The sequence below is a fragment of the Aquarana catesbeiana genome, linkage group LG04 (assembly GCF_042186555.1).
Source record: "Aquarana catesbeiana isolate 2022-GZ linkage group LG04, ASM4218655v1, whole genome shotgun sequence".
NCBI classification, from domain to species: Eukaryota; Metazoa; Chordata; class Amphibia; order Anura; family Ranidae; genus Aquarana; species Aquarana catesbeiana.
In genome coordinates this window covers 371,538,435-371,565,716 of record NC_133327.1, presented here as the reverse complement: position 1 = coordinate 371,565,716, position 27,282 = coordinate 371,538,435, and the positions used below count along the sequence as shown (strand labels likewise).

At 42.0% G+C, this 27,282-nt stretch overlaps 1 protein-coding gene across 5 annotated transcripts in view; it reads left to right on the top strand.

Moving 5' to 3' along the window:
- The window catches only part of CDK19 (cyclin dependent kinase 19), a 260,760-nt gene that overhangs the window by 51,722 nt on the left and 181,756 nt on the right, over nucleotides 1-27,282 (top strand). For all 5 annotated transcript variants that reach the window (XM_073627084.1, XM_073627083.1, XM_073627082.1 and 2 more), the window contains exon 2: nucleotides 5,704-5,779. In XM_073627084.1, coding sequence (XP_073483185.1) covers nucleotides 5,704-5,779 — 76 coding nt within the window. The remainder of the gene's footprint in view (nucleotides 1-5,703; nucleotides 5,780-27,282) is intronic.

Below are 27,282 nucleotides of genomic sequence, written 5' to 3'. Positions count from 1 at the left end.
ATTATTTTATATACTGTAATTCTGTGCTTGCCAAATATGCTCCACTAAGTCTGGGTGCAGCCATTTTAACTGGGCAGCTGAAGCTGCTGCCTGTTCACTTCCTGGATTTACACAGACACACAGAGGCACACCTCCAGCTCTGCAGCCCTGCAGCTTTCATTGGCCCTCTTATGACTCATCCCCTCTCCCGTCCTGGCAAGCTCTCGGGAGAGTGAGAGAGAGAGCTGTGCATGATGTCATAAGCCTAGGCTTTTTACCAGACAAGAAACAGGAAGTGGGCTGTATAAGGTATTTACTGGCAGAAAAAAAACTGTTTTACTGTCCACAGTTAAAACAACAAGGTCAGAAGATTTAATAGATGAAAAGTTGAAAAAATGACTGACGTCCGTTTTAACTTTATCGCAAGGGATAAACAGCATCCCTTTTAATAGCATGGGTCATGACAGGTCCTCTTTATGAAGGCCTAATAGACCCTAGGTCTCTACTCTCCAAAGCATCTGATCAAACCAAGATCAGTTTGATCAGATGCTTTACAAGCCAGAAACATCTTGTAAAATAACTGGAAGTGTAAAATCCTTGTCAGTTACAGTTTCTGACATCACAGAGGGGGAGGAACAACAGAAGCTCCTCTCATTCTGTCTAGAGCAGGAGAGCCCGCTAGAGGCGGAAGGAGCGGGGAAGACCCTCTTCCACCGCCTGTAAAAGTGATCAGACGCTTTTACCTGATAGGGAATTGCCAGCGGAACAAAACGATATCTGGATCATGGCTGCAGCTCCAGAAATCACCGCCCCCAACAGGATGTACAGGTAGGTTCTAAGGATGGGAAGAAGTTAAGGTAAAAACAGATTGAGTTTATAACCACTTGTCCTCTTGACTGCTCTGCCTATTTCATTGGTGTTCATACTTTTATTTCTTTTCTTTTACTGTTCCACTTTTTATGCAGTGACTATGTACAATACATCCTATGATCCATGACATTCATACTTTACCCCTTTGGGGCAAATGAATGCATTCCTTGCATTAAGGTAGAAAAAATGTCCCTGTTCTCGCCTCTAGAAGAGGTGGGCGGTGTGTGCGGTGGTTTCTTGCTTTGATGTTCACCTCTCACTGGATGAGTCACTTTTCACACCGGCATCCTTGAAGCTCTGCCTTTTTGGTGGGTAAACTTTCACAGGATGTTTTCAGTCTTCTGTGTGCAGCATTTTCTTAGCATATGTAAGCCTGACATTGCTCGCAGAGTGCTTGTAAAGTGCTCATTACAACTGTTTAAAAGAGTGGAATAAATCTAAAGCAGTTTAGAAGAGCTACATATTAAAGTTTAAAGAAGTTCACTTTAAAAAAAAAAATATAATAAATGAGCATCTTTTTGCAGGTATAAAAATGTGCATTTATTATTTTTTTATTAGGAGCCTGTAAAGCTTTGCACCCGTGATCATTAGATAACAGGTGCAATCTCAGGTTCCTGCAGACTGTCAGGGTAGCTCTCTGCCCTTACCTCATACGGGTAGGCAGTTACTGAATGACCGGAAGATTAATTGAACTACCAAAAGCGCTCATTAGTGCCCTGGTAGTTCATTGAGAACTACAAGCTGTGAGCTGCAATGGCTGACGATAGTTGTAGTGAACTCTGTGAATAAATGATGCGACAAGGAGTGCGAGGAGTGCGGAGCTCCGCACAGCCGGGTTTTCTTTTTTTACATTGTAAATGTCAATATTTGCCAGCACACCTCAGATCTTCAGATTAAGTCCAAATGTATTTTTGTATTGGAAAATGACAACAGCAAAAGTGTGTGGCCAAGGAGGGGGGCGTGGCGATCTGAGACGGAAGTGGGAGTGGGTACCCGCCAAAACAAGGAACCCACTCCCCCCCCCCCCCCCCCTCCAAAAAGTGCAACTGGCAGTGAAGGGGAAGGGGTACAAACAAGTAGAAGTTCCCCTTTGGGGTAAAGTGCTGCTTTAACTGTAAAAAAATAATAGCTCATTAAATGTATAATTTAATTGTTGGTTTTAGACATGACTTTTTTCCTTTCCTATCCTTACCCATGCATGTTCATTTTTTTACTGTTGTGGCCCAAACACAATACTTTTATCCAATTTCTGGTAGAGTAGTAGTAAAAAAGTTAGAGTCTGTCAATTTAATCGAATCAAACTGAATTAAAATGAATCTAAATCAGTATATAAATACAAAATGTTTAGATAAACTGTGTTTATTTTTCAATCCTATAAATGTTCAGTAACAATTAAAAATTATACTGCGCCAACACTAAAATAATAATATTGAGCTGCTCTGACACTGCAATAGAACTGATTGTGTAAGTAATGTGGTATAAAGTGTAGCACTGGGGTGTATACACAAATAACAAAGATACAAAAATGTGAAAATAACTAAAAACAATAATGAATGTAAATCCATACAAACAAAGCACCATAAGATTATAAACATAAATAAATCATAATGTCCATGAAAATGCACGTGATAAATCATGAAAGAATTCCAAAAAAAGAAATAAGTGACTGATGTGAAAAAGTTCAATAAGTGTTCAAACTGCTACTTCTGTGGAGAGGACCACCGAGAGTGGAATTTGACATCAAATGTGCAGCCACCACCAGACACAATGATTGGGTACTCTTATTAGATCCAATGGGCTACTAATAAGCAGCTAAAAGCGCAGAGAACAAAAGAGGATAGAACTCCACAGGGACCAGCAGACACAGGGACCAGCATACATGGAAACAGCACATACGAATCTAGCACGGATGGAATACAGCTACTGCAACTCAGCGTCCAAAAAATGCAAGGTTTAACCAGGCAAATATAAATTAAGGAGGAAAAAACGCCAACATGGCATAAAATCCTTAACAAGTAGTTTTATTAAAAAAGTAATGCACTTACATCAATATGGATGGATACAGGCACTGTATATATGTGATCACAGAAGAAAAGATAATGAGGAGCGCGACCCAGGGATGTATTGTGCTGTTATCGCGCTTCTCATTATCTTTTTTCTTCTCAGTCACTTACTCCTTTTTTTGGAATTCTTTCATGATTTATCACGTGCATTTTCATGGACATTATGATTTGTTTATGGTTATGATCTTATGGTATTTTGTTTGTATGATTTACATTCATTATTGTTTTTAGTTATTTTCAAATTTTTTGTATCTTTGCATTTTTATTTGTGTATATATACATCCCAGCGCTACACTTTATACCACAATCCTGTAAATGTATTTGCCACTGAACAGTTTCAGATACTAAATGTTGTATACGCTTTAATGCTATCTTCAGGCATCAGTTATTTGGAGCATAAATGTCACCTTCTTGTATAAGGGGTGACTTGCAGTAAGTGCACTTTTGGCTCTAGGCAACTTTCGCAAATGTTTATTTTAGAAAAGAAGTACTGTAAATAATGTATTCTGTGCAATTTACCTTGGTTTTGCACTTAAGATTTACAGTTACGATCAGTGTATGGAAACTAATTATCCATTTTGGGGATGTTGGCATCATGCCTCACTGTATTTATTTAAGCAAAACATTTTTTTGTAAATTTGTTCCAGTGTTACTTGCCTGGACATCCTGCCAGTAACAGCACCTCCTGTTGCAGGCTGATCCAATGTGTCAGTTAACAGCAGTGTTGTCAGACTCCTTATGGTTGGCTGAAACAGCAAACATGGCAGGTATAGATATTTTTATACGTGGCTACATTGGTCGAGGAATTCCAGGTATGGAAATTTTATACCTAGTTACATTGGTCCAGAACATCTGTTTTGTTTTGCTCTGATTTAGCAGGGGCTCTGATCTGAACATGTGAAATGGGCCTTAGTGTTGTCAGCCTGCAACAGGACGTTGTATTACTGGCAGGACTTTGCATCAGGTTCACAAAAATGTATACAGTGAGGCATGATTCCAAATATACTGAAAAAATGTAGGGTTTACATGCAGTTTAACCATTTTCCTGCCACAAGTGCAAAGCCCCGTACACAAGGGCCGAATATCGGGCATTGTATGCATTAAGGTGAAAAACCTTCTGCAGCTTACCCGAGCCTGATCCGATCGAGCGATGTGCACATGAGCAGCGGCTCTCACCACTGTCTCTCTCCTCATTGAGCAGATTGATAGCAGCAGGAGCCATCGGCTCCCACTGCTGTCAATCAAATACTGTGGCACAAGAGTGGGGGTGGTGGTGGGGCCGAGCCGCCTGCTCTTTGTCAATAGAAGCAGACACGGCAGCCGGGAGGGAGCACGCACGGGTGCCCCCATGGAAAGCGGCTTTCTGTGCGGGCACTCACCGAAGAGGAGGGGCCTGGAGTGCTGGCGGGAGACCACAGAAGGAGAGGATCGGGGATGCTCTGTGCAAAAGCATTGCACAGAGCAGATAAGTATAGACATGGTTGTTATTTTAATTTAAAAAAAAAAAGCTTTGATACCATTTTAAAGCTTCATTCTAAGGTAAGTATGTCATAATGTGCTAGTATGCGATGCATACTAGCACATTATGCTATTGTCTTGCAGGGTTTTTTTTGGGGGGGGGGGGGGTTGGCGGTTAACTATCGCTTTAATGTAGAGAATGCATTAAGGTAAAAACCTTAAGCCTTTAGAGCGATTTTAATTCTACCCAGATAACCGGATGAGAAAATTGGAACATTTATTTAAATCAGAGAATCATCTCCTTGTATAGCACTTTATAGTTTTATTGGTTGTGATCATACTGATTTGTTTAAAAAAAAAACAAGGGTTTTTTTTTATTTTCGACATGTGACGAAGGAGTCCTGCATGGCTCGAAACCTTGCACCTTTACTGCTGTGATAATAAATGTTTGGGCGCTACTTCAAAGATCCATGGTTTGGGGGCAACATATGCTTTGTTCTTTTGCGCTCTGCCTCCTCCAAATCTCCAAATCCTTTTTTCTTTTTTCATGCCATGATCTGACTTGTTAGAGGACAGCTATGTTAGTTTTTCATAGGTTCACTGTATGTAGGAAGTTAATCACCCTCTCCTATTTGCTCTCAAGATGAACTATGGGATTTTTAGTGTGCATAGAGCTGGGCACATGTCTTTAAAGCGGTTGTAAACCGCTGGACTTTTATTTTTTTTGTTGCTTACCTGCAAGGTAAAGGCATAATGTGCTAGTATGCATTGCATACTAGCACATTATGTGAAACAATGCTTTCATTGCTGGAGGCCGCTTTCATCTTCACCCGTCTTGCTTCCGAGTTCACAGATTCCGGCTCTGTGCCTGTTCGGAGCTGCCGTTCACAGCAAAGGGCTCAGAAGGAACGCTCCTTCAGAGCGCATGCGCCAGTGATGTCATTGGCTGCATGTACACTAAATATATCCTAAACGGTGCACATTTAGAAGATATTTACACTACCTATAGGTAGGTAAGCCTTAGTTTATAGGGTTACCTATAGGTAAAATGTAATGTTGGATGTTTACTTCCACTTTAACCAACGCACGCTGCTCATTCAAAACAAATGGAAAAGAGAGGGGTAAATGGCGAGGCTGAGGAGCTCATGGAGGATGTTAAAACATAGTAAGAAAGAGTTTCATGAAAAATAGATTACAGGGTCATTAATTAGTAACTGTGTATGGATGATGTTTGGAGAATAAGGATATTGTTTGGTGTCACTTAAAGCACTTGTTACATATACTGGTCTCTTTAAAGAATTGCTAATAAATATTTTATTTCTGGCTTTTGCAGAAAAGATGACAAAGAATATGCACTGAAGCAAATTGAAGGTACAGGAATATCCATGTCAGCGTGTAGAGAGATTGCAGTAAGTGTGAACTAGTGAAAAACTATGGTTCATTATATGCAGTTAAACATTTTACATTGTCATTGACATTTACTATGAATATGCATACGTCACCGAAGGCTAAAGCTGCCATACACTTTCAGTTTGGGTTGCGTGAGAAGTCTTTGTTGCAATTGAACTAATCTGATTTAGATTTGGCCCTCCATGACAGTGGCTAAATGTGATCGGTATGGGCATTTCAGGCCAGTCCGACTACCCATATTGTTTGGCGGGCAGTAGAAATGACTGTTCTTAAAGAGGAACTTGCAGTCCGCTCACATAATTTGTAATAAAAACATCTTTGCCATTCTGAAGCTTCCCTCCAACCACTTTGCATATTATTTTATATATACTGTGATTCTGTACTAGCCAAATATGCTGCAGAAATCTTCCTCCACTAAGTCTGGCTGCAACCATTTTAACTGTGGGCAGCTGAAGCTGCTGCCTGTTTACTTCCTGGATTTACACAGACACACAGAGCCACACCTCCAGCTCTGCAGCTTTCATTGGCCCTCTTACGACTCACCCCCCCTCCCTTCCTGGCAAACTCTCACAAGAGTTAGAGAGAGAGCTGTGCATGATGTCATAAGCCTAGGCTATTTACCAGACAAGAAACAGGAAGTGGGCTGTATAAGGTGTTTACTGGCAGAAAAAAAATTTTGGATAGTAAAAGTTAAAACAACAAGGGCAGAAGATTTAATAGATGGGAAGTTGAAAAACTAACTGAAGGTCCACTTTAAAATTGTAAATATACACAGTATGTACCATTTTTTTTTTAAAGAAAAAATGAGTGAGAGGGCAAAACATCTTTTATTTCGTATGGGATTCATATTCAACTGTAGGTCATAACAGAATGGTACAATCATAAAACAAAACATGGCAACAAGTAAACAAATGAAGTGACCCCTGTTCAAAAGTCTGCATACCCTTAGTTCTTAATACTGTGTATTGCCTCCTTTAGCATCAATGAGAGCGTGCAGTCTTTTTTAATAGTTGTCTATGAGGCCTCGAATTCTTGCAGGTAGTATAGCAGCCCATTCGTTTTGGCAAAACTCTTGGTCGTCTTGCATGAACCGCATGCTTGCGATCTCCCCAGAGTGACTCAATGATATTAAGGTAAAGAGACTGTGATGGCCACTCCAAAACCTTGACCTTTTTCTGCTTTAACCACTGGAGGGTCAACTTGGCCCTGCTTAGGGTCATTGTCGAAAGGTTTAAGAGTGCCCCATGTGCAGCTTTCATGCAGAAAAATGCAAATTGTCTGCCAGTATTTTCTGATAACATGCTGCATTCATCTTGCCATCATTTTTCACAAGATTTCCTTTAGAGCTCACCCCCCCCCCAAAACATCAGTAAGCTACCACCATCTTCACAGTGGGGATGGTATTTTGTTGCTACAGGCCCTGTTGACCACTCTCCAAACATACCACTTAAGGTTTTGACCATACAGCCCTATTTTGGTCGTCAATCCAGACGACAGTATGCCAGAAGCTATGAGATGTGTCAAGGTGTTGTCAGGCATATTGTAACCACGCTTTTTTTGTGGCATTGGCACACTAAAGGCTTCTTTCTGGCAACTTGACCATGCAGCTCTTTTTTGTTCAACTATCCTCATATTGTGTTCCTTGAAGCAACCATGCCATAATTTTCTAGAGCAGCCTGTATTTCTCCTGAGGTTACCTGTGGGTTTTCCATTGTATCTCGAATTTCTGCCGGGGTATGTAAACTTTTGAGCACTGTATATATATTTTGTGTGTGTATGTATACAGTATATAAATATTAATTTAAGTACCTGGATTTGTCTTGAAGCCAGCCTCTGTCATTCCTTAAACAGCAGCATATGCTATTGTGTTGACAGGGAACATGCAGACGGATGGAGAGAGTGTGGTGCTCCTCCATTATTCAGTTAGCAGACTGTGAGCAGGGTGGACAAACTACTTTATGCCTGAGCCCTAATAGAGGAAGTGGTATTACCGACCTGTCTTTGCTGTATGGCAGAGGTGTATGAATAATAAAAGCGGCAGAACAGAATTACAAATCCTTTGGCAGCCAAGATTTTTCACATACTGTATGAGTATTTAGCAGTTTACCTGTGGATCAGCTCTAATAGCAGCTATAACAAATTAGCTGTTTATTTCTAAGCAATCATGAGTAGAGGAGTTAGTGTTGATTCACATAATTAGACCTTACAGCAGGATCTCTGTCTTATGCCTTTTTATAACTTTTTAATGAGGTGGAGTGGTAATATGAATAAAACAGGCTAGACGTGTTTTGGGGAGGAATAAAATGACAAAATAAAGAATTTTGTATTTTGTCTGAAATCCCTCTTAAAACCACTTCTGGACCGCCCATCGTGGATTTACATCGCTACTTTGACGTTAAATACCGTTGTTATGGCAGCAGATATCTGCCATAACCCTGGTATTTTCCTCAACGGCTGGCGGTTCGCTTTAGGATAAAACTGGTCTCCGCGGCAGATTTTCTTCAAGATCACTTTTATTGGTGGCGGGAGAGGTGCCCACCCCCCTCCCACCGATTCCCGGTCCTCTCCCTACAAGGAGTGCTTAGTCATAGCTATGACTAAGCACTCCTTGTATTGCGAAACGCGTAAGTTTTGTTCCACTTTGCTGTGACCTGTATTTTGGATGACACCTTATTGAATAAAGGCAAATATCTTTGGAGTGCGGCTGTCCAGGAATTTCTTTGATGTCTAACTGCAATAGCATTGCCAGCACCTGTGCTTCTAGACTAAAGGAGATGCCTTTTACCTTGATCTGACCCACCTGGAGCGGTGATGCTCTCTCTCTGCCGGTCCTCTCCGCCGCTTACTGGATCCGTCGGTAGCGACGGAGACCATCCGATGTATTCCTTTGAGAGGCAGGAAGTCGAGTGAGGGAATGATGGCCCCCACTTGACTCAATGCCATTGGATGACGGAAGTGACGTCAATAGTCACTTCCGCCCAACGCCCTTAAAGGGACAATTTTTTTTTACTGAAAATAAAAAAAAGACTTTTTGTTATTGCATTTAAGTGTAAATGTGAGATTTGAGATCTTTTTGACCCGAGATCTCTTATTTAAGAGGTCCTGTCATGCTTTTTTCTATTACAAGGGATGCTTACATTCCTTGCAAAAGGAATAAAAGTGATCCAAAATTTTTTTTTAAAGGAATAGTGTAAAGCACCCCATCCCTCCGTGCTGTCATGCTTTTTTCTATTACAAGGGATGTTTACATTCCTTGTAATAGGTATAAAAGTGACCAAAAAAAATGTTTTTTAAAGGGATATTGTAAAGCACCCCATCCCTCCGTGCTCACGTGCAGAAACAAACGCATACGTAAGTCATGCCCGCATATGTAAACTGTGTTCAAACCACACATATGAGGTGTCGCAATGATTCTAGCAAATTATCTTCTCTGTAACTCAAAACTAGCAACCTGTAGAAATTTTTAAATGTCGCCTATGGACATTTTTAAGTGTCAAAATTTGTCGGCATTCCACAAGCGGGCGCAATTTTGAAGCATGACATGTTGGGTATCAATTTACTCGCCGTAACATTATCTTTCACGATATAAAAAAAAAAAAAATGAGCTAACTTTACTGTTTTCTTATTTTTTAATTTAAAAAAGTGTATTTTTTCCATAAAAAATTGCATTTGTAAGACGGCTGCGCAAATATGGTGTGACATAAAGTATTGCAACGACTGCCATTTTATTCTCTAGGGTGTCTGAAAAAAAAATATATAATGTTTGGGGGTTCTAAGTAATTTTCTAGCAAAAAAAATGACTTTAACTTGTAAACACCAAGTGTAAAAAAAAAATAGGATTGGTCCTTAAGTGGTTAAAGATAACAATGCACTTCCTGGAATGTGACTATGCATACAGCATCATAGCTGTATATATGCATGTGATTTAGCAGGCACCCCTTTGACAGATTTAGAGTGGGATTTGGTGATGTCACTACTGTGATGGCCAGTGTTCTTATTTTTTTAGACTATTACACAAGAAAGCAAACCCCTGCCTCTACCAGGATAGCTACCTCAACAAGCTCGACAAGCTCCAGGGAGACTATAGGTAGAACTGATGACTAGTCCTTTGTCCTTTGTCTGACATTTTTGGGCACAGATTCCACTTAAAGCGGTAGTAAACCTTGGCATTTAAAAAAACAAATCCCCTGCAAGGCAATGGCATAATGTGCTAGTATGCATTGCATACTAGCACATTATGAAATGCTTACCTTAGAACAAAGCCCTCCAATGGTGGACTGTCACCGCTGACAGGGCTTCCATCTTCACCTGGTCTTCCTTCCAGGTTCGCGGGCTCTGGCAGCTTGAATGGCCGAGCTGCAATGAGGTCACTTGTGCGCGTGAGAGTCACGGCCATGGCACAGCGCTCTGAAGGAACAGCATGGGTATGCTGTTCCCTCAGAGCGCGTGTACCCCGTGACATAACCAGCTGCCAAAAGAGCAAATATCTCTTAAACGGTGCGCGCTTAGGCAATATTAACTTTACCTACAGGTAAGCTTTATTATAGGCTTATATGCAGCTAAAAATCACAAAGAGGACTTTACTACGGCTTTATAGTTAAACCTGAAAAAATGCACATACATTATATTGCAGCTAAACAATTCTTTCATGTGATGGCTGCATTTGTTTTCTTTTTTAGGCTTTCTTTCCTTTAATTGCACTTGGTGGTCCAGCCAGTAAATCTTTTGTTTTTCAACAGAACAAGCTGTCCTGCATATATAGCAGTTAGAGGGTTGACACAAATCATATATCACTGACAGGAGTGCTTACAATGATCCACTTTTATTTATTTATATAAAACCTTTATCCTAAAAGACAAAAACAAAAAAACCCAAAAAACACTGTTGCTGTAACTGATTTAAAAAGTGTTAGGGCTCTTTCACACGGGGCGGATCAGTGATGATCCGCCCCGTGAACTCCTGCTTGCTCAGCGGGGATCGCTCCGCCGATCCCCGCTGAGCAGGAAAATGACAGGTCCGTCGCTGAACACTGTGCAGCGACGGACTTGTCAGAGCGCCGCTCTCCCCTATGGGGGATTGGATGACGACGGACCGTAGAGTCCGTCGTCACCCGATCCGATCCGAAAACGGATGGAAAAGTAGGGTTTTCCTCTGTTACACTTTTCGGAGCGGGTCGGATGTCAGCGGACATGTCACCGCTTACATCCGACGCTCCATAGGGATACATGTATGTCCGTTTTTCATCCGAAAACGGAAGGATGAAAAACGGACATACGGATCCCCCGTGTGAAAGAGCCCTTAGCTGGAATTTGGCTCCAATTTGTTAGATGAACTAGAAGATTTAGATATACTAACGCTCCCCTCCCTCCAGGATTAACAATGCTGCTGTCCAAAGGTGTCTCTGTTTCTCCATATCCAAAGTGTAGGCACGTTAAGGCAGGAAGTGTGTTACTGGCTAGATCACTAGGTAAAAAAAGGAAAAAGGGGAAAAAAGCCTAAAAAAAGAAAACCAATGCACCCACCATATCTAAGCGTTGGTAAGCAGCAATAAATCACATTTCTAGTTTTGGGTTCAATACCACTTTAAAGTGTTAGTTCACCTTTACAGAAAATCTGTAAATCTGTGAGCCCTTCCCACCTCACCCCCCGGTCCCTGCTGTACTTACCTCCTGTGAACCTGAGCTGACCAGGCTTCCACAAGCCACTCCACCAGTCCAGGGGATTTAAAATTCCTGCTGCTTTCTCTCCTCTCCTTTTATGATCATAGGCAGCAGATTATTATTATTATTATACAGGGTTTATATAGCGCCAACAGTTTGCCCAGCACTTTACAACATCGAGGCAGACAGTACAGTTACAATACAATTTAATACAGGAGGGATCAGAGGGCCCTGCTCATCAGAGCTTACAATCTAGAAGGGAGGGTCAAGTGGAACAAAAGGTAATAGCTGTGGGGAGGGGGGGGTGATCAGATGGAAAAATAGAAAGTAAAGTTGTTAGGTGTGGGTAGGGTAGGCTTCTCTGAAAAGAAGGGTTTTCAGGGATTGTCTAAAAGCTAATAGAGTAGGAAATCAGACAGATTGGGATAAGGAGTTCCATAGCATTGGAGAGGCTCTGGAAAAGTCCTGGAGGCGAGCATGGGAGGAGGTGACAAGGGAGCTAGAGAGCAGGAGGTCTAGAGAGGAACGAAGAGGACGATTAGGTTGGTATTTTGAGACTAGGTTAGTGATGTAGCTGGGGGCAGAGGTGTGGATGGCTTTGTATGTAGTTGTTAGTATTTTGAATTGAATTTGTTGGGTAAGCAGAAGCCAGTGGAGGGATTGACAGAGACGAGTAGCAGACACAGAGCGATTAGTAAGGTGGACGAGTCTGGCAGCAGCATTCATGATGGATTGAAGGGGGATAGATATATGCCTTAATCAGTGAGGAGTTCCTGCAAAAGGCTGTATTAACAGTCTGAGTTCTCGGAATTGTTCTGAGAACCAACCAGAACAAGTTTAACTGACAGAGCTCTCTGATCGGCCAGAGACATAATGTGAAAAGGCTGTGCACTAAACACATCTTTTTCTCTATTTCTGCCTGCCTATGCTAATACTTTTGTAGTTGGAATTCATTTTGGGATGTTTCTAGTGTTTTGGCACTTGAAGGTCTCTCGAAATACAGTAGGCAACTCAAGCCATAGAACGAATTCTTAAAAAACAAATTAAATCCATAATGTTTGGACCTTCTCAGATGTACTGAAAATGAATAACATGCACATAATGGAATAGTTTTATGATGTTCTAGGCAATTGCATTCAGAAAATAAAATCACTTAAAAACGACTGTTATTGAAAAAAGTTTTTATTTTAGAATATATATACATTAACAAATGAGTAAAAGTTGGTACATAAGTGTAAATTTTTCATAAATGAATATGTTTTACGTGTCCATTACTGTAGATGGAATGCATTTACCAGAACTATGGTCATTTTCCAGGCCGGAAAATGAAAATTCCCTATGCAAAGTATATATAGTGCATGCTTCTTTGCAGACCAAGTAATAGACATAAAATATGCATATCATACATATCTATGTTAACAGAACAAACCAGGAGATATAATACCAGAGTTGTTTCTGGGAAACAACACTGGCTGAAAGAAAAACTGTTTTATATTCAAATTTTGTTTGAAAAACTTAACATTTTATTGTTTTTAAATGTATGCTACCAAAATAATTTATGACTGTTCTTAGAAGATAGCATTATATGTGTGTCAATACACAAAACGGCTATAAAAGTATTAGCAGTTGAATATACACACTGCAAAATGGCGTGCTTTGCTCTCGTCACAAAGGTGTGACATAAGCAAAGTCGTGAAGGGGTTAAAGGAAAACTATCTTTACTGGCTTTTAATACCCACTTTCTGAATTTAAGAAAATTTTAATTTAACTGCCCGGAAATGCTGTTAATAGAGAAACACCAGCAAGGGTGCGCTAAACCCACGTACCAAATCCACCGTGACCTTAAACTTAGATTTTCTTCATAACTACCTAAAACCCATGATATAGGAAATGGAAGGAAGTCATCAAAAATGCCAGGTGTATAACCTTATAGAGCAATGTGGAATTAGTGCATGGATCCAAAATGGGGGCACTAATATACAACTGCCTTCATTACAAGGAGATAGCATAGCAACCAGAGAGCAACTGCCATTGGTCAGTCTGAGTGGAGATGTGTATAAGGTAGGGTCAGTATCCTGGCCACATAGCACACCCCAATGGCATGGATTGATACTGAGGGTTACTGTGGTTACTCAAAGGCTCAGCTGCCCATCAAAATTATATATATCACAGTGCCCTACCAGCCTGGCAAAAAATATACTCCTATCAATCCACTATCTCCACCAGTCCACAAGAATCTCCTATATTCTCCTGCAGCTGAATCCACATTGCCCCAATAAACGAGGTGCCCATAGAATGAAAAAATATAAAAAAAGAATAAAAAAAACACAAAAATCCCTTAACCCAACATGTTTCGCCTTAAAGCAAGGCTTTATCGAGGTATACAGTGCATAAAGTGTATTTGAAGAAAGTACATGACAAATGGCAGCTGCTTGCAGTACAGATCTGTTTATAATATGGGGTAGGGGCATATCTAAGGGTTATGATTAAGCAAAGAAATTTGTGAAACGAGTCAACCATGCTCCCCTCCTTGCATGCCCTGATGTTGTTGCTGTAAATATTTTTTGATGTTGGATGCTTTTTATACAATAAATCTTTTTTCCTTCTTTTTGGACTGTGGTCATTCGCTTTGCCTTTTGAATCACTTGCCCAGACCACGGACTGGACCAGCACCTGATCACTAAGGAGGATATCATTGTCACCTGGAGCAGTATTATCTGTTTGTTCAGGGGCCTATTTATGTCATCTTACGTCTGCGTGTGACGCGCTCCCACATCCTACTTCCATGTGTGACAGAAATGCGGTTATCTTTATTGTACAGTACAGGACACAGGCATCTTATTCATACACCATGGGTTATAGGCACATACCTTCAGTTGAGTGGATACTGGCAAGCTTTTTACCCTTAACCAAAGTTTGGCAGAGAACAGGTGAAAGGGAAACCGTTCAAAACAGCAGGTAAACATTCACTCTGCTGAAGGCTTGCACAACACTCAACCTCAGAGTGACAATTCATCCCTTGCACCAGAGCAGGACCAGGTTTTAACAACGGTCTCTGCATTCGATTCTAGCTGTATTTCAGGCTTGCAGCAAGCAGTCTACTTGACAGAAGCAGCATTTTCTACATCTGTGACGCAATTCCCTGGACAGATTACACCCTTAATGCGGCTATCTTTGTCCGGGGCTCAGAAATGTCTCTCTTCCTTCTCCAATTACTAAACCAGAATCTGGTCCTATAATGTCAGTCCCAGAGGATACCGAATCAGAAGGATGTTGGGAAGTGTTGTAGGAAGCTATGGAAGATATCTCTCCCCCATCTTGCCACTATTTTGAAGAGGGAGATTCACTTAACATGCTTTCTAACATTGCTAAGCTCATTGTCTCTTTCCGCAAAAGCCTTGACATCTTGCTATGCCTCTTTGGGCACAAAGAGACCTATGAAAACTTGCAATACTGTTCATGATGGAATGTGTAGTCTATAACGATTAGGTCACTCCTGAAAAGCATTTTAATCCCTGAAAAATATTTGCTGAAACTAGTGGAAAGAAGTGTTTGCAAAAAAGTGGGCTGTTCCTAGGGTTGTCACGTGTCTGGGATTCACCCAGGCAGTCTGGGTTTTGAATCATGTCTCCGGGTTTCAGTCCACCTGAAACCCAGACACGTTGTTCAGACAGGAATGTGGCTCGGAACAGGGCTTGACAGAAGGGTGGGGGCACTATGTGCCCGCATTACTATTCTCTTTGGCGTGCCCAAAGGTGTCCCAGGTCTGTTACAATCCTATAGTGTATACTAAAACACAAAATATTTGCTTTGCACCGCTAAAGTGTTCGGGTTTGGCTTAGAGCTGCACGATTAATCGTTAAAAAATTGCGATCTCGATTCAACCCCCCTCACGATCTTAATACAGCATTTCATTGATTCAGTGCAGAGAGTTCTCTGCTCACAGCTGACAGCTGTAAAAAAAAAAAAACAGGCAGCCTGCCAAGTTTACCACAACATTGTCAGTTGGGAGATAACTATGAACACTGTATCCTTTAGTTCTTTTAGATCAAAGGAATGAACTTCGGTCTGTAAATGAGGTCAGTTTAACCACTTAAAGACCAGGCCTTTTTCTGACACTTGTTGCTTACAAGTTAAAATCAGTATTTTTTGCTAGAACCTCCAAACATTATATATTTTTTTAAGCAGAGACCCTATAGAATAAAATGGCGGTTGTTGCAATATTTTATGTCACACTGTATTTGCGCAGCAGTCTTTCAAACGCAATTTTTTTGGAAAAAATACACTAATGAAATTTAAAAAAAAAAAAAACAGTAAAGTTAGCCCAATTTTTTTGTATAATGTGAAAGATGATGTTACGCCGCGAGAATCATGAAAGAATTGTAATCTTTATTCTAAGCAAAAAAATTGTGATTCTCATTTTAGCCAGAATCCTGTAACTCCAGTTTGGCTTGAAGAAAAAGTGGCAAACCTAGCTGTTCCTGTAGTTGATCCTGCTGTCTTTGTCCTAAACAAACATCTCACTGGACCTACCGAAGATGGTCCTTCTTTCAACAATTCTACAAATAGAAAATTTGGGACACTTAAATTCTCTCTTTAACCTGCCAGGCCCAGCCCTTCAAGCAGCTGTTGCTGCTATTTCTTCAGATTCAGAATATGTTATTAATCCCAAAGGGAAATGACTAAATCTACAATCTACCATTCGACTTCTGTACAACCAGCCTGTCCAGATCCATCAGTGCCACCCTCTATAGCCAGCGGCACTGATCATTGCATTCTGATGGCAGGGAGGGTTCACTGCTGTCAGAACACAAAAGCACATAGGTCCTCATCCACGTCAAATGTGTGGATGGAGCAATCGTAACCTTTTTATTTTCATCCTGTTGGTTGAACAAAAAAAAAATGATGGATGTATGGGCTGCCTTACTGTATAAGTGCTTTACATTTAACATTGGAACTAGCTATACACATGTATCCTGTTTTATTCAATAGTATTTCTTCTGACCTTTTGTAATCCGCGGATTTGTAAACTGCGTGATATAGCAGTGATTTTAATAGTGCTGCTTATCAGATAAAGCTGCATTGTGATTCCAGGAAATCCTAATCTTGGCAAATGCATGTGGTATGCACAGAAAATACTCAGCACTGCTTTCCTATTTAGATATATTTGATAACGTTATTTAAAAGACACACATGGTTTCACTTATAGAGGAATTAAAGCTGTCCAGACACCTTAAAGGAGGGCATTGATGTGCAAGAAGTGAGAGGGGGAGATTTACTAGAGCTGGTTTCACACAGATTCTGGTGCAGCTGTGCATAGTAACTAATCAGCTTCTAACTTCAGCTTGTTCAAATTAAGCTTTGACAATAAAATCTGGAATCTGGTTACTATGCACAGCTGCAGCAGACTCTGTGTGCACCAGTTTTAGGCCCCTTTCACACACGCAGTCTGATCAGGGCCGTCTGTCAGTTTTTCAGGTGGACCTGATTGGACCCTGCATTGTCCTCTATAGAGTGGTGGATGTCGGTGGACACATGTCTGCCTTCCTATTTGCCAAAAACAGATGGACGGTGGTCCTATTTTCCATCCGTCCAGCAGCTCAGATCGGTTGGCATCGGATGGAAAGGGACAGTCCGTTTCCATCCGATTGCCCCATAGAGGATAGTGGGACTGTGTCCGTGTCTGCATAGTGGAGCCGACACGGACCTTTCATCCGCCTGCTCAGTGGGGATCAGCAGAGAGATCCCCTGCTGAGCAAGCGGATTCTGCATAGCGGAGGCATCCGTGTGAAAGGGATCTTAGTAAATCTCCCCCAAAGGGATGTGTATATGTAGTCTCTCCAATTATCCAAGTTGATATGTTTATTTTTGCTCCCTTTTCTGTCTTCACGGGCATAGATTTGCCTGGCCTCACCCTGTTCCCCTGAGAGAATTCAATTGCAACTTGACGAAATTGTCTAAAGCTAATACACAACATGCTCTGAAAAGCAATTCGCTTTTTAGAGTTTGGCCAAGCAGCTACTGTCAGATGTTTAGGAGGTACAGTTCTTTTTTGACAAATGCTGTTTACAATGGGGCCAATGCACTGCAACCAAACGCTTGGCTTGTAGTTACGGCACAGTCCCATTGATTTGGATGGCTATGTGTGAAACAGGTATATTACAGCATTATTTTTAAAAGGCATAGACACAGAACACATTACATTAATTACATTAATACATAGAGAGGATTATGTAATTTTAACCTTAGTGGGTTAACAAACCCTTTAAATTTGCCGTGCCTGTGACGCAAAGCATTCCAGCCGCGCATGTGAACTGCCTCCTCCAGTTGTACTTTAAACCTTAGCAGGGCAGCCTGTAGGTGGTAAAACAACTGCTAGCCTGCTTGTTTTTGCCCCCCTCGGCTGCCTGTGTGAAAACGGCGTAACACAGATAGTGACTGGTTGTCTGGTTAGGTATATTATTGTCTGTAGTTATAGGATCATAACCTGATGACAGCACCAGCATACTCCTATTGATGGTGTCTACCGTTGCTCACATGCAACGCTGTATCCTGGCCTAGGCCAACAAGACTCAGGCCTAGGGCAGCACAGAAAGAGTCCCCCCGGCTAGCGTTTTGACTGTTCCTATGGGGCGGACTGGGTTGAGAGACAAAGTCTAGCGCCCCCATAAAGCGACCTCACTGCTTCCGGTATGAGGGTGGCTGCATCCTGCAACCGTAGGGGGGGGGGGTGCAGCTTCTTATTTTGACTTTCCTCTCATCCTGGACCACAAACCTTCCATTATCAGAAATTTATGCTTAAAGTAGAACTATAGGCAACACTTTTTTTTTTTTTCATTTTAAATAGAGTAAGAGAGGGTTATAACCCCTGTCAGTTTATTTTTTACCAACCCCCTCCCATTGCAGAGATTTCCCTTCACTTCCTGCCCCATAGCCAAACAGGAAGTGAGAGGAAATCTATGCAAATTAAGGGAATCCATTGCCCCTCCCAGGCTCTCAGAACTAGTGTCCCTATTCGAAAATTTCAGGGCAGGTCTTAAACAGCAAGGGGTGTGGCCTTGACAGGAAGGGGTGGGTCATATTTAAATTAGGGGGTGCACGAGTTTAGTCAGGCCTAGGGCACCACAAAACCTAAATACACTACTGCTCACATGCATAAGGCCGAGTTCACACATATGCGAATTGGATGCAGGTTTCCCCGTATCCATTTCTCATGACAGGAGAGTGTGACCGGCTCTCAATGGAGCTGGTTCACACAGCTCCGAGGCGTCCGCGGTCTGCATTTTAAAAAGGTCCTGTGCGTCTTTGGTTCTGATTCAGGTGTGAATTCAGGCGAAAATTCGTACCTGATTAGCGCCTGAATCGGTGAACAGGGACGCACCGGACTCCATGCTGTGAGCTGCAGCCGCAGCATGTGTGAACCCAGCCTCATCTGGTCTGAAACTAGCTTGCTCGAGTAGTGTTCATCTAATTTCTGTGGCTAGTTTTATAGTATGTCTTTTTTTCTGAATGCAGTGGAGAGTATAAATTCTTGCTTTTAGAACAAGCTAATATCCATGTTTTGGTACAGGCTTTGTAAAGTTCTCAACTTTTCTTTTTTTAAGCTAGAATGATCAGAATTTGCACCTGTATGAAGCGTTGGTTCTTCCTGTGTCTATTGTCCTCCAACACTCTCGTCAACACTTGGAGATATACTGTAGTCATAACACCCTAAAGCCAAAGTCCAGATTTCCTGTCACATTAAATCATTTGTTTGGGCCAATACACTTTTCACACATTTATATCAGATTTTTTACTCTAAAAAAATATTTGTATTTCTGCTTGTGATCTACATACTTCTTTCCGTGTAGCTGTGCCAACATCAATATTCAACATGATTGCTTTGCAACTTCTAATTTAACCTGCATACTTATTTGGATTAGTGTTATCACATTGCTGAAGTCTCTATGTCCTTGTCTCCTGTAGGATTTCTAAACATCTCCTGCTCCAGTGCTTAGTAGCTTAAAACATAATATTTGCTGCCATATTTAAAATTCCAAACCAGCCATGATGTTTGTGTAGCTGTATCTGTGACCTCCTTGGGGAGATTTTTCCTCGCTTTCTGTCTGGGAGGAAGTGATAGGAAATCTCTCGAATGGGGACACAGACTAGAGAAGTATTAGAACAATTGTTATTATCACTGTCTTTGTCTTTAAGTCCCAGTGACAAAAGTTCCATTCATTTCTTGTCTTGCTGTCACAAGTCTATGAAGTTGGGGGGAGAATTGCAAAAATACCTGACAGCGGTAAAAGTAGTTTATCCAAAATGGGGGAAAAAAAAAAGTTTGGAATAGAGTTCTGTTTTAATGTAACAGAACTTGTTTACAGTGCATAATGCCTGCCCCCACCCCCTTTCCTCCATCTTCTCATTTTGGTGTCTGGCGTTTAGATAAATGCAGGTACTAATATGAAATTGCAGGCAGATTTACAAGTAGTATATGTTTGATTATATTGTTTTTTATTAGCAAGTAGACTGAAAGGTGGTTTGTATGCTGTTAAGTAGTAGCAGATGGCCTAAACGTTGCTGACAAGACACCCGTACTTGGATGGCAAGCAGCTGATTTTTACAAACAACTGAGGTGTAGTAACCGATCGAATGCAGTTTGCTGAGCAGGCCAAAGGAAACAAGGAGTTATGTGTTCAATGAATTCAAGTGAATACTGGTTTTATCTGGAGCTCCTGCTCATGAAATGGCACCACCTCAATAAAATTATGAGTTCTGGCAGCTGTTTCACCTAAGTGCTTCCATATGTCCTCCATCATGGCGCTCACAGATTGGATACAACTGTTTGTACTGGGACTCTCTACTGATAACCAGAGTGATTAATAATTACTTTTATGTGATATCCTGGGTTAATTGCACCCTCTGGAACCAAATGGACAGGCTTATACTTGTGAAGTGATCAAGTTACGTTGTTTAAAACAAGTACACCATTTCAAGTTAAATTGTCTTGAATGTATGTGCAGATTAAAAAAAAAGATTCTCCTACAATATCCTATACCAGTGATGGCGAACGCACGCAGAGCCCTCTCAGTGGGCACATCAGCTATACTGGGAAGCTACCGCTGCCACCACTGCCGGCGCTCTCTAATCCTCTCTCCCCCTGCTGGGCGAAACTGCGGGAGTGAGAAGTGCAGTGGCGCTGTGACAAGGGGAGAAGCGAGCGCAGGCTGTCAGTATATTTCCTCCGCTCGCCCACTTCTTCTGTCAAGCAGGGCTGGACAGGGACAGAGTGGCGCTTGCAGAGATCGTTGCCCACTCTGATTCCTCCTGCCCCCCAATTGGCTACAGCAAGGGACCAATGAGGAGCCAGGACAAGTGCACCATGGGACATGTAGTCCCGCAAGACTATGGGTCCATTTTAATGTCCAGCCCAGCATCACCACCCAGAGAGAGAGAGAGAGGAGTCATTACTGCCACAGGCAACCGAGCGTGAGTGGACATCTGTTTGGAGGAAGCATTGTTGCTGTGTCACTGGGATTGGTGAGAGGCCCTTGCAGCCATTATCTGTGGCTGTCACTAATTGCTGTGTTGGCACTTTAGAAAAAATTTGTTGGTTTTGTGTCGCAGTTTGGGCACTTGGGCTCAAAAAGGTTCACCATCGCTGTCCTATACACTATTACCTAGAGCACATGTGTCAAACACAAGGTCCCCGGCCTGAATCCAGGTCGCCAAGCCATTTCACGTGACTCTTGCACCCAGGGCTTTTTTTCCAGACAGAACGTGGTATATTTCTGTTCCATCACCTCCTGCTCTCGCCCTCTGCTCGCCACTCACCACTTTCAATTGTAAATAGACATGCCTTCATGGATTCCTGCCCATCCTGCACTCACAACAAGGACAAGGGAGATGTGAAATGTGGGATGGGACATCACATGGTAATCTGCACTGTGATCCCCATCTGTGCCCGGGCGCACAGAAGCTGACCAATGATCTTCCTGATGAGAGTGAGAGTGGGAGGCAGAGCTGCCTACACTGCTGAGAGGGTAGGGGGGTGAAGAGAGCTGTGGAGGGAGATGTGTGCAGAGTTGGGGGGATGGAGGAGAGTGATGGGGTCGGAGTCAAGAGACAAGTAAGATGTGGGCAGACTGAAAGAGAGCTGAACCCTGCACACTGTGCATAGCACACCCCTAAACCCTGCACTCTGTACACAGCGCACTCCTGAACTCTATGCATAGGGCACCCCTGAAACTGCACTCTGTACTTAGCACACCCCCAAACTATGTAGTGCACCCCTGAACCTTGCGCTTAGTACAGGGCACACCCCTGAACCCTGTACTTGGTACATAGCCCCCCCCCAAACTGCACTCTGTACATATCGCACCCCCAAACTCTGCACTATGTATGTAGTGCACCCCTGAACCTTGCGCTCAGTACATGGCACACCCCTGAACCCTGTACTCGGTACATAGGGCCTCCCCTGAAACTGCACTCTGTATATAGCATATCCCTGAACTTTGCACATAACGCACTCCTAGTATTTATTGCCCTTTTAAAATCCATCCACCGTTCAATGCGGTCTGGCAGGGAGGGGCATGGTTGAGTTCCTGCACCTATTCTCTAAGAAAAAAAGCTCTGTATAAATGTATGTAGTCTTACAGACACAACTGCCCCTTTGAGGGCAACCATAATGCTGAAGTGGCCCACAATGAAATTGAGTTCTACACCACTGACCCAGAATGAGAGAAGAGGTCAAGCTCTCGAAGTCGGTTAGGGTCGGGTATACATGATAGGAAGCACATTGACATTAGAGAGCAGAGGAATTAGGGGTGGATATACCGCTTTTGCACACTGTGCAGTAATACATGGACCTCAAAGCTGGGGACCAGTTATGTATAAACAGTATTGCACAATGTACATTGGTCCTTGTACTAGTGAAGTTTATATTTTCATATCAAACTTTGTTTATTAATGACTTAAATACCTTTAGCTTTGAACACTTTCTGGGTAATTTTTTGAACCCCCTGGTTAGTGTCTGTTACTGAGACAACTACAATTATGTGCTTCCTTTTTCTTTATTGTTCATTGAGCAAGGTGGGATATTTTTAACTAGTGTTAGGGCTGTTTCACATGGGCTTCAGCTTGTAGTACAAGAGCAGTGTGAACAGCAAGTTTTGACAAAGTATTTACAGAGCTTCCGACGTTGACGCGTTTAGGGATCTTAATGGAAGTGCTAATTGCCACTTTAAACAAGCTGCTAGCAGGCTTCACCAATTGTTGAAGCTTGTTAAAAGCGTGCTGAAGCCTGCTAGCAGTTTGCTTAAATTGGCAATCAACACTCCCATTAGGATTTGTGTTTAACATTTACTAATTGGAGTTGAATGGTACTTTTAAGCGCATTCAACAAAGCTTGCTGAAAGCTCTGCAAATGCTTTGTCAATGCTTGCTGTTCATGCTACTCTTATACAGTACAAGCTGAAGAACATGTGAAACAGGCCATATTGATCATTGAGTGTTACTGCTGCAGTTGAAGTTGAGAATTTGGCTGTGCAATCTGGCAGACAAGACTGGCCGCACAAAATTACAAACCTTTGGCAAGTCAGCTACAGCAATTAAGGTGTATTTCCACCTTTGCAGTCAAATATGTTTGTTATGTGTTTGCATTCACACATACCTAAAAATGAAAAAATATTTCTTACCTTTTCTAGTTCCATCTTGGACCAATGTATGTATGTGCCATACTTGAGTGACCACTGTGGAAGCTGGAAATAGCTGGAAGTGATCCTCCCTAGCTTCCTTGCCAAGCAGCTGCCCTGCTGCATTGTGAACACAGGAGGTTGCTCGCTCTGCATAGATGACACTTATTTTAAATTTTCATAATTTATGCAAAGCATTTTCTGGTTGGAGGAGGTGGGGTGGTGAAAAATAATGCAGTGTTCTCTGATTGGTGCCCGTGCCATGTAAGCGACCTCCTGTGTTCCATAAGCAGCAGGGAAGCGGTGCCTACTACAGTGATTTCCTGCTTCCTCAGGGATTGGCCAGGCATGGCACATACAGTGTCTCACAAAAGTGAGTACACCCCTTACATTTTTGTAAATATTTTATTATATCTTTTCATGTGACAACACTTAAGAAATGACACTTTGCTACAATGTAAAGTAGTGCGTGTACAGCTTGTATAACAGTGTAAATGTGCTGTCCCCTCAAAATAATTCAACACACAGCTATTAATGTCTGAACCGCTGGCAACAAAAGTGAGTACACCCCAAGTGAAAATGTCCAAATTGGGCCCAATTAGCCATTTTCCCTCCCTAGAAAAAAGAAAGTAAGGGGTAAATGGCGTTCCCTAAACTGATGAGGGTGGAACCCTATGTAAATAAAATTAACACCTATGTGTGTCGTGCTATAAACCACCTAAGTTAATAGAGTGACAGAATAAGTATGATAAAGAATATACGTATATATATCACAATAACTGTATATAAGTGAATATGTAATACATAAAATTCCTGGTGTTGCAATATGTATAATAACACTAGCCGTGATATATTTAGAATGTGTTCAATAATCCTGTAAGCAAAAAAGGGGGAAAAATGGGGAAAAAAAACAGATATCCCCCTGCTATCACCAAAAATTACCGTGATTAGCAAAAATAAAAATAATAAAAATAATGAATACAAGTGATAAGTGTCCAACTCAGCAATATAAAAATTTTTTGTTTATTACACAATATTTATGTTCTAAGGTTGACTTTTTTTTAACCTTCATGCATTCCATGCATGAAGGTAAAAAACCTTCAGTATGCAGCTCCCCCCCCCTTAAAACCATGCCTGATCACGATCCAACGATATGTGGCTGCTCTCCCAGGTCTCCGCCTCCTCATTGGCTGAGGGACAGTAGCGGAAGCGAATGGCTCAATCACAGCCAGTGAGAAGGGAGCATGGGCAAGGCAGAGCAAACACCGATCTTATGGACAAAGAGCGTGGCTCGAGAGCAAATACGAATGAGTGCCCTGTAGCAAGCAGCTTACTATGGGGGCACTCGGAGAAGAGGAGGAGCCAGGTACGTTGGTGAGGGACCAAGGATGTGGAAGCTGGGGCTGCTCTGTGCAAAACCATTGCACAGAGCGGGTACTGGACAATTGTTTGTTCTTTGTTGTTTGTTTTTTTATTTAACATCACTTTATATCTTTTTTGGTTTGTGGTTCTCAGAGGCAGTGTAGTTCTGTTTTTTTAAATTCATGAAAAGTGTTTTTGAATATTCGCATCCTCCCAAAATTGCTCTTTTCTGAACCCTGAGCAAAAAATGTACTCCCTCTTTTCTAGCAGTCAAGCAGATTTTAACCTTTTTTCAGTGTAATAATTACTGGTCATCATCCTCTAATTTTGTTTTTCAGTTTTCGGTGCACTGAGCCTATAAAAAAAAATGCATTATTGCTAGTAATATTCGTTCTCTGCATGCAAATTAAACAGAATCTAATAAAGAAATTTACTGAGCATAGCTACATAATACATTTGTAGATAAGTCAAAATATTTAATAGGATGTTCTTGTTTTTGTATTTTGTATTCTGTGTTGGTGACGGAAGTTTTAATTGTGTATGTACAGCATGTGGGTTTTCTTCTTATGCAGAAAGCACTTTTACCTTTTTGCTACATATTCCCTAGACAAAGAATCAAGGAAAGATTAATAGCCTAACAGAAGATGGGTAGAAGCAAAGCAATAAAATCTAAAAATAGCACTGAGGATTGTTATTCTCTGCAGTACAATGACACCACCAGTGTGGCAACTTAAGCAGCTGTATAGTTCACTCACAAGGGTGAATATTGAGTACAAACATTCTGGGCAATGTACTGGTGTAAAGATATCTAAAGCCGTTAGTGAATGGTCCAATATACGGGCACAATCTGACTATCCTTTAAATGTTTTGACCGCTCTTTTCCTTTAAAACCCATATGCTTGTAATGTCTGATTTATGCATGTCAGCTGAATTGGTGGAAGGAGGAGGGAGTGCAGACACACTGCGCCGCCACCTTTCATCTTGTGGAAAACGTTTGTGATTGGACAAGGCTTTGTAATCTGTCCAGTTACTATTTACCTCAATATGTGTTGCTCTTTATAGACATGAGATTGTAACTCAGTGTGATTGAATATTGCTAATATAGGTGATGATTTCCCCTTTCCTGAGTCAATGAATGAACATAGCTATCCCCCGTAGATTGTAAGCTCTAACGAGCAGGGCCCTCTGTTTCCTCCTGTATTGAATTGTATTACTGTACTGTTTGCCCTCATGTTGTAAAGCACTGCGCAAACTGTTGGTGCTATATAAATCATGTATTATAATAATAATATTTGTGACCAGCTACAGTAAATATACACAAAGGTGAAACAAAGTTAAAGTTCATAAAGGCTCCTGTGTGACAGGATGGGCACACGGCCCTATAAAATAAACAAAAAACTTCCTTTACCTTCCCTGACTGAGCCAAATTCCCCTTCATTTGTTCCTCAAGCGCTCCCCTCCGAAGTGGTCCCCTCCCAAGTGGTCTCCTCCCAAGAGCTCTCCTCCCAAGAGCTCTCCTCCCAAGAGCTCCCCTCCCAAGCGCTCCCCTCCCAAGCGCTCCCCTCCCAAGCGCTCCCCTCCCAGACACTGCAGCTCACAGTGAGAGTGTTTAAGCAACAAAAGCTGTGGCCAATCCAGAAAGCAGGGGGTAGGTGGGACTAGGTGTGGCCAGATGCTACAGGTGTGTGAATCAGCGGAGACAGTGCTGATAGCCACGCCCCCTGCAACATATTCTCATCCCTCTAAAGTGCAAACAAGCAAAGCCTGCATGAGAGTGGCAGCTCTTCTCTGAATTCAGGAGCTGTATGACATCATTGCCTCCTCATCACAGGTGGTCTTCACTGGCAAGATCCACAGGGATGTGGGGACTAAGCCTAGGTTCACACCTATGCAGTGCAATCCCACTGTGTTTGTAATCCACTGCGGATGCCAATACAAAGTTAACGACGCCGCACCACATCACATGGTATAAAAAGACCACGCGTTGCAAGTGAGGTGCAGCTCCAAAAAAGAAGCCTGTACTTTTATGGTGCAAAATGAATGGGCTCAAATCGCACTGCACTGAATGGTTTGTGAATTGCACAGGAATGTGGTGTGGTTCCTGTGCGATTCACTTGCGAATCATAGCATAAACAGGGGCTAGAAAAACTGTAAGTGAAGATTCAGTTATAACTAAAGTGATTGTAAAGGTATATTTTTCTAAAATAACAAACATGTTTTGCTTACCAGGCACAATCATTACTTCCCTCTTTCAACCCCACCACTATAGACAAGGTTGCTAAACTACTTGCTAATGTCCACTATGCTACACTCTCTAACCCACATCTTCAATCTCTCCCTCTCTTCTGGCATCTTCCCCAACTCTCTAAAACATGCACTTGTCAGACCCATGCTTAAAGATCCCTCACTGGGCCCATCCAATCTTAACAACCTTTGCCCCATCTCCTCGCTCCCCTTCTTATCCAAACTCCTTGAACGTCTGGTCTACAACCAACTGAGCATCCACCTCGCTGATAATAGCCTTCTTGATCCCCTTCAGTCTGGATTTTGTCCTCAACACTCCACAGAAACTGCTCTCCTAAAACTAACAAACGATCTACTAACAGCCAAAACCAATCGACACTATTCTGTACTCATATTTCTGGACCTCTCTGCTGCCTTTGATACGGTTGACCACCCCCTCCTCCTCAAAAAACTCCACGCCTTTGGTCTCCGTGACTGTACTCTTCGCTGGTTCTCTACCTACTTATCCAACCGCACCTTTAGCGTTTCCTACTTCCTCTTCTCCTCTCCCTTTCTCAGTTG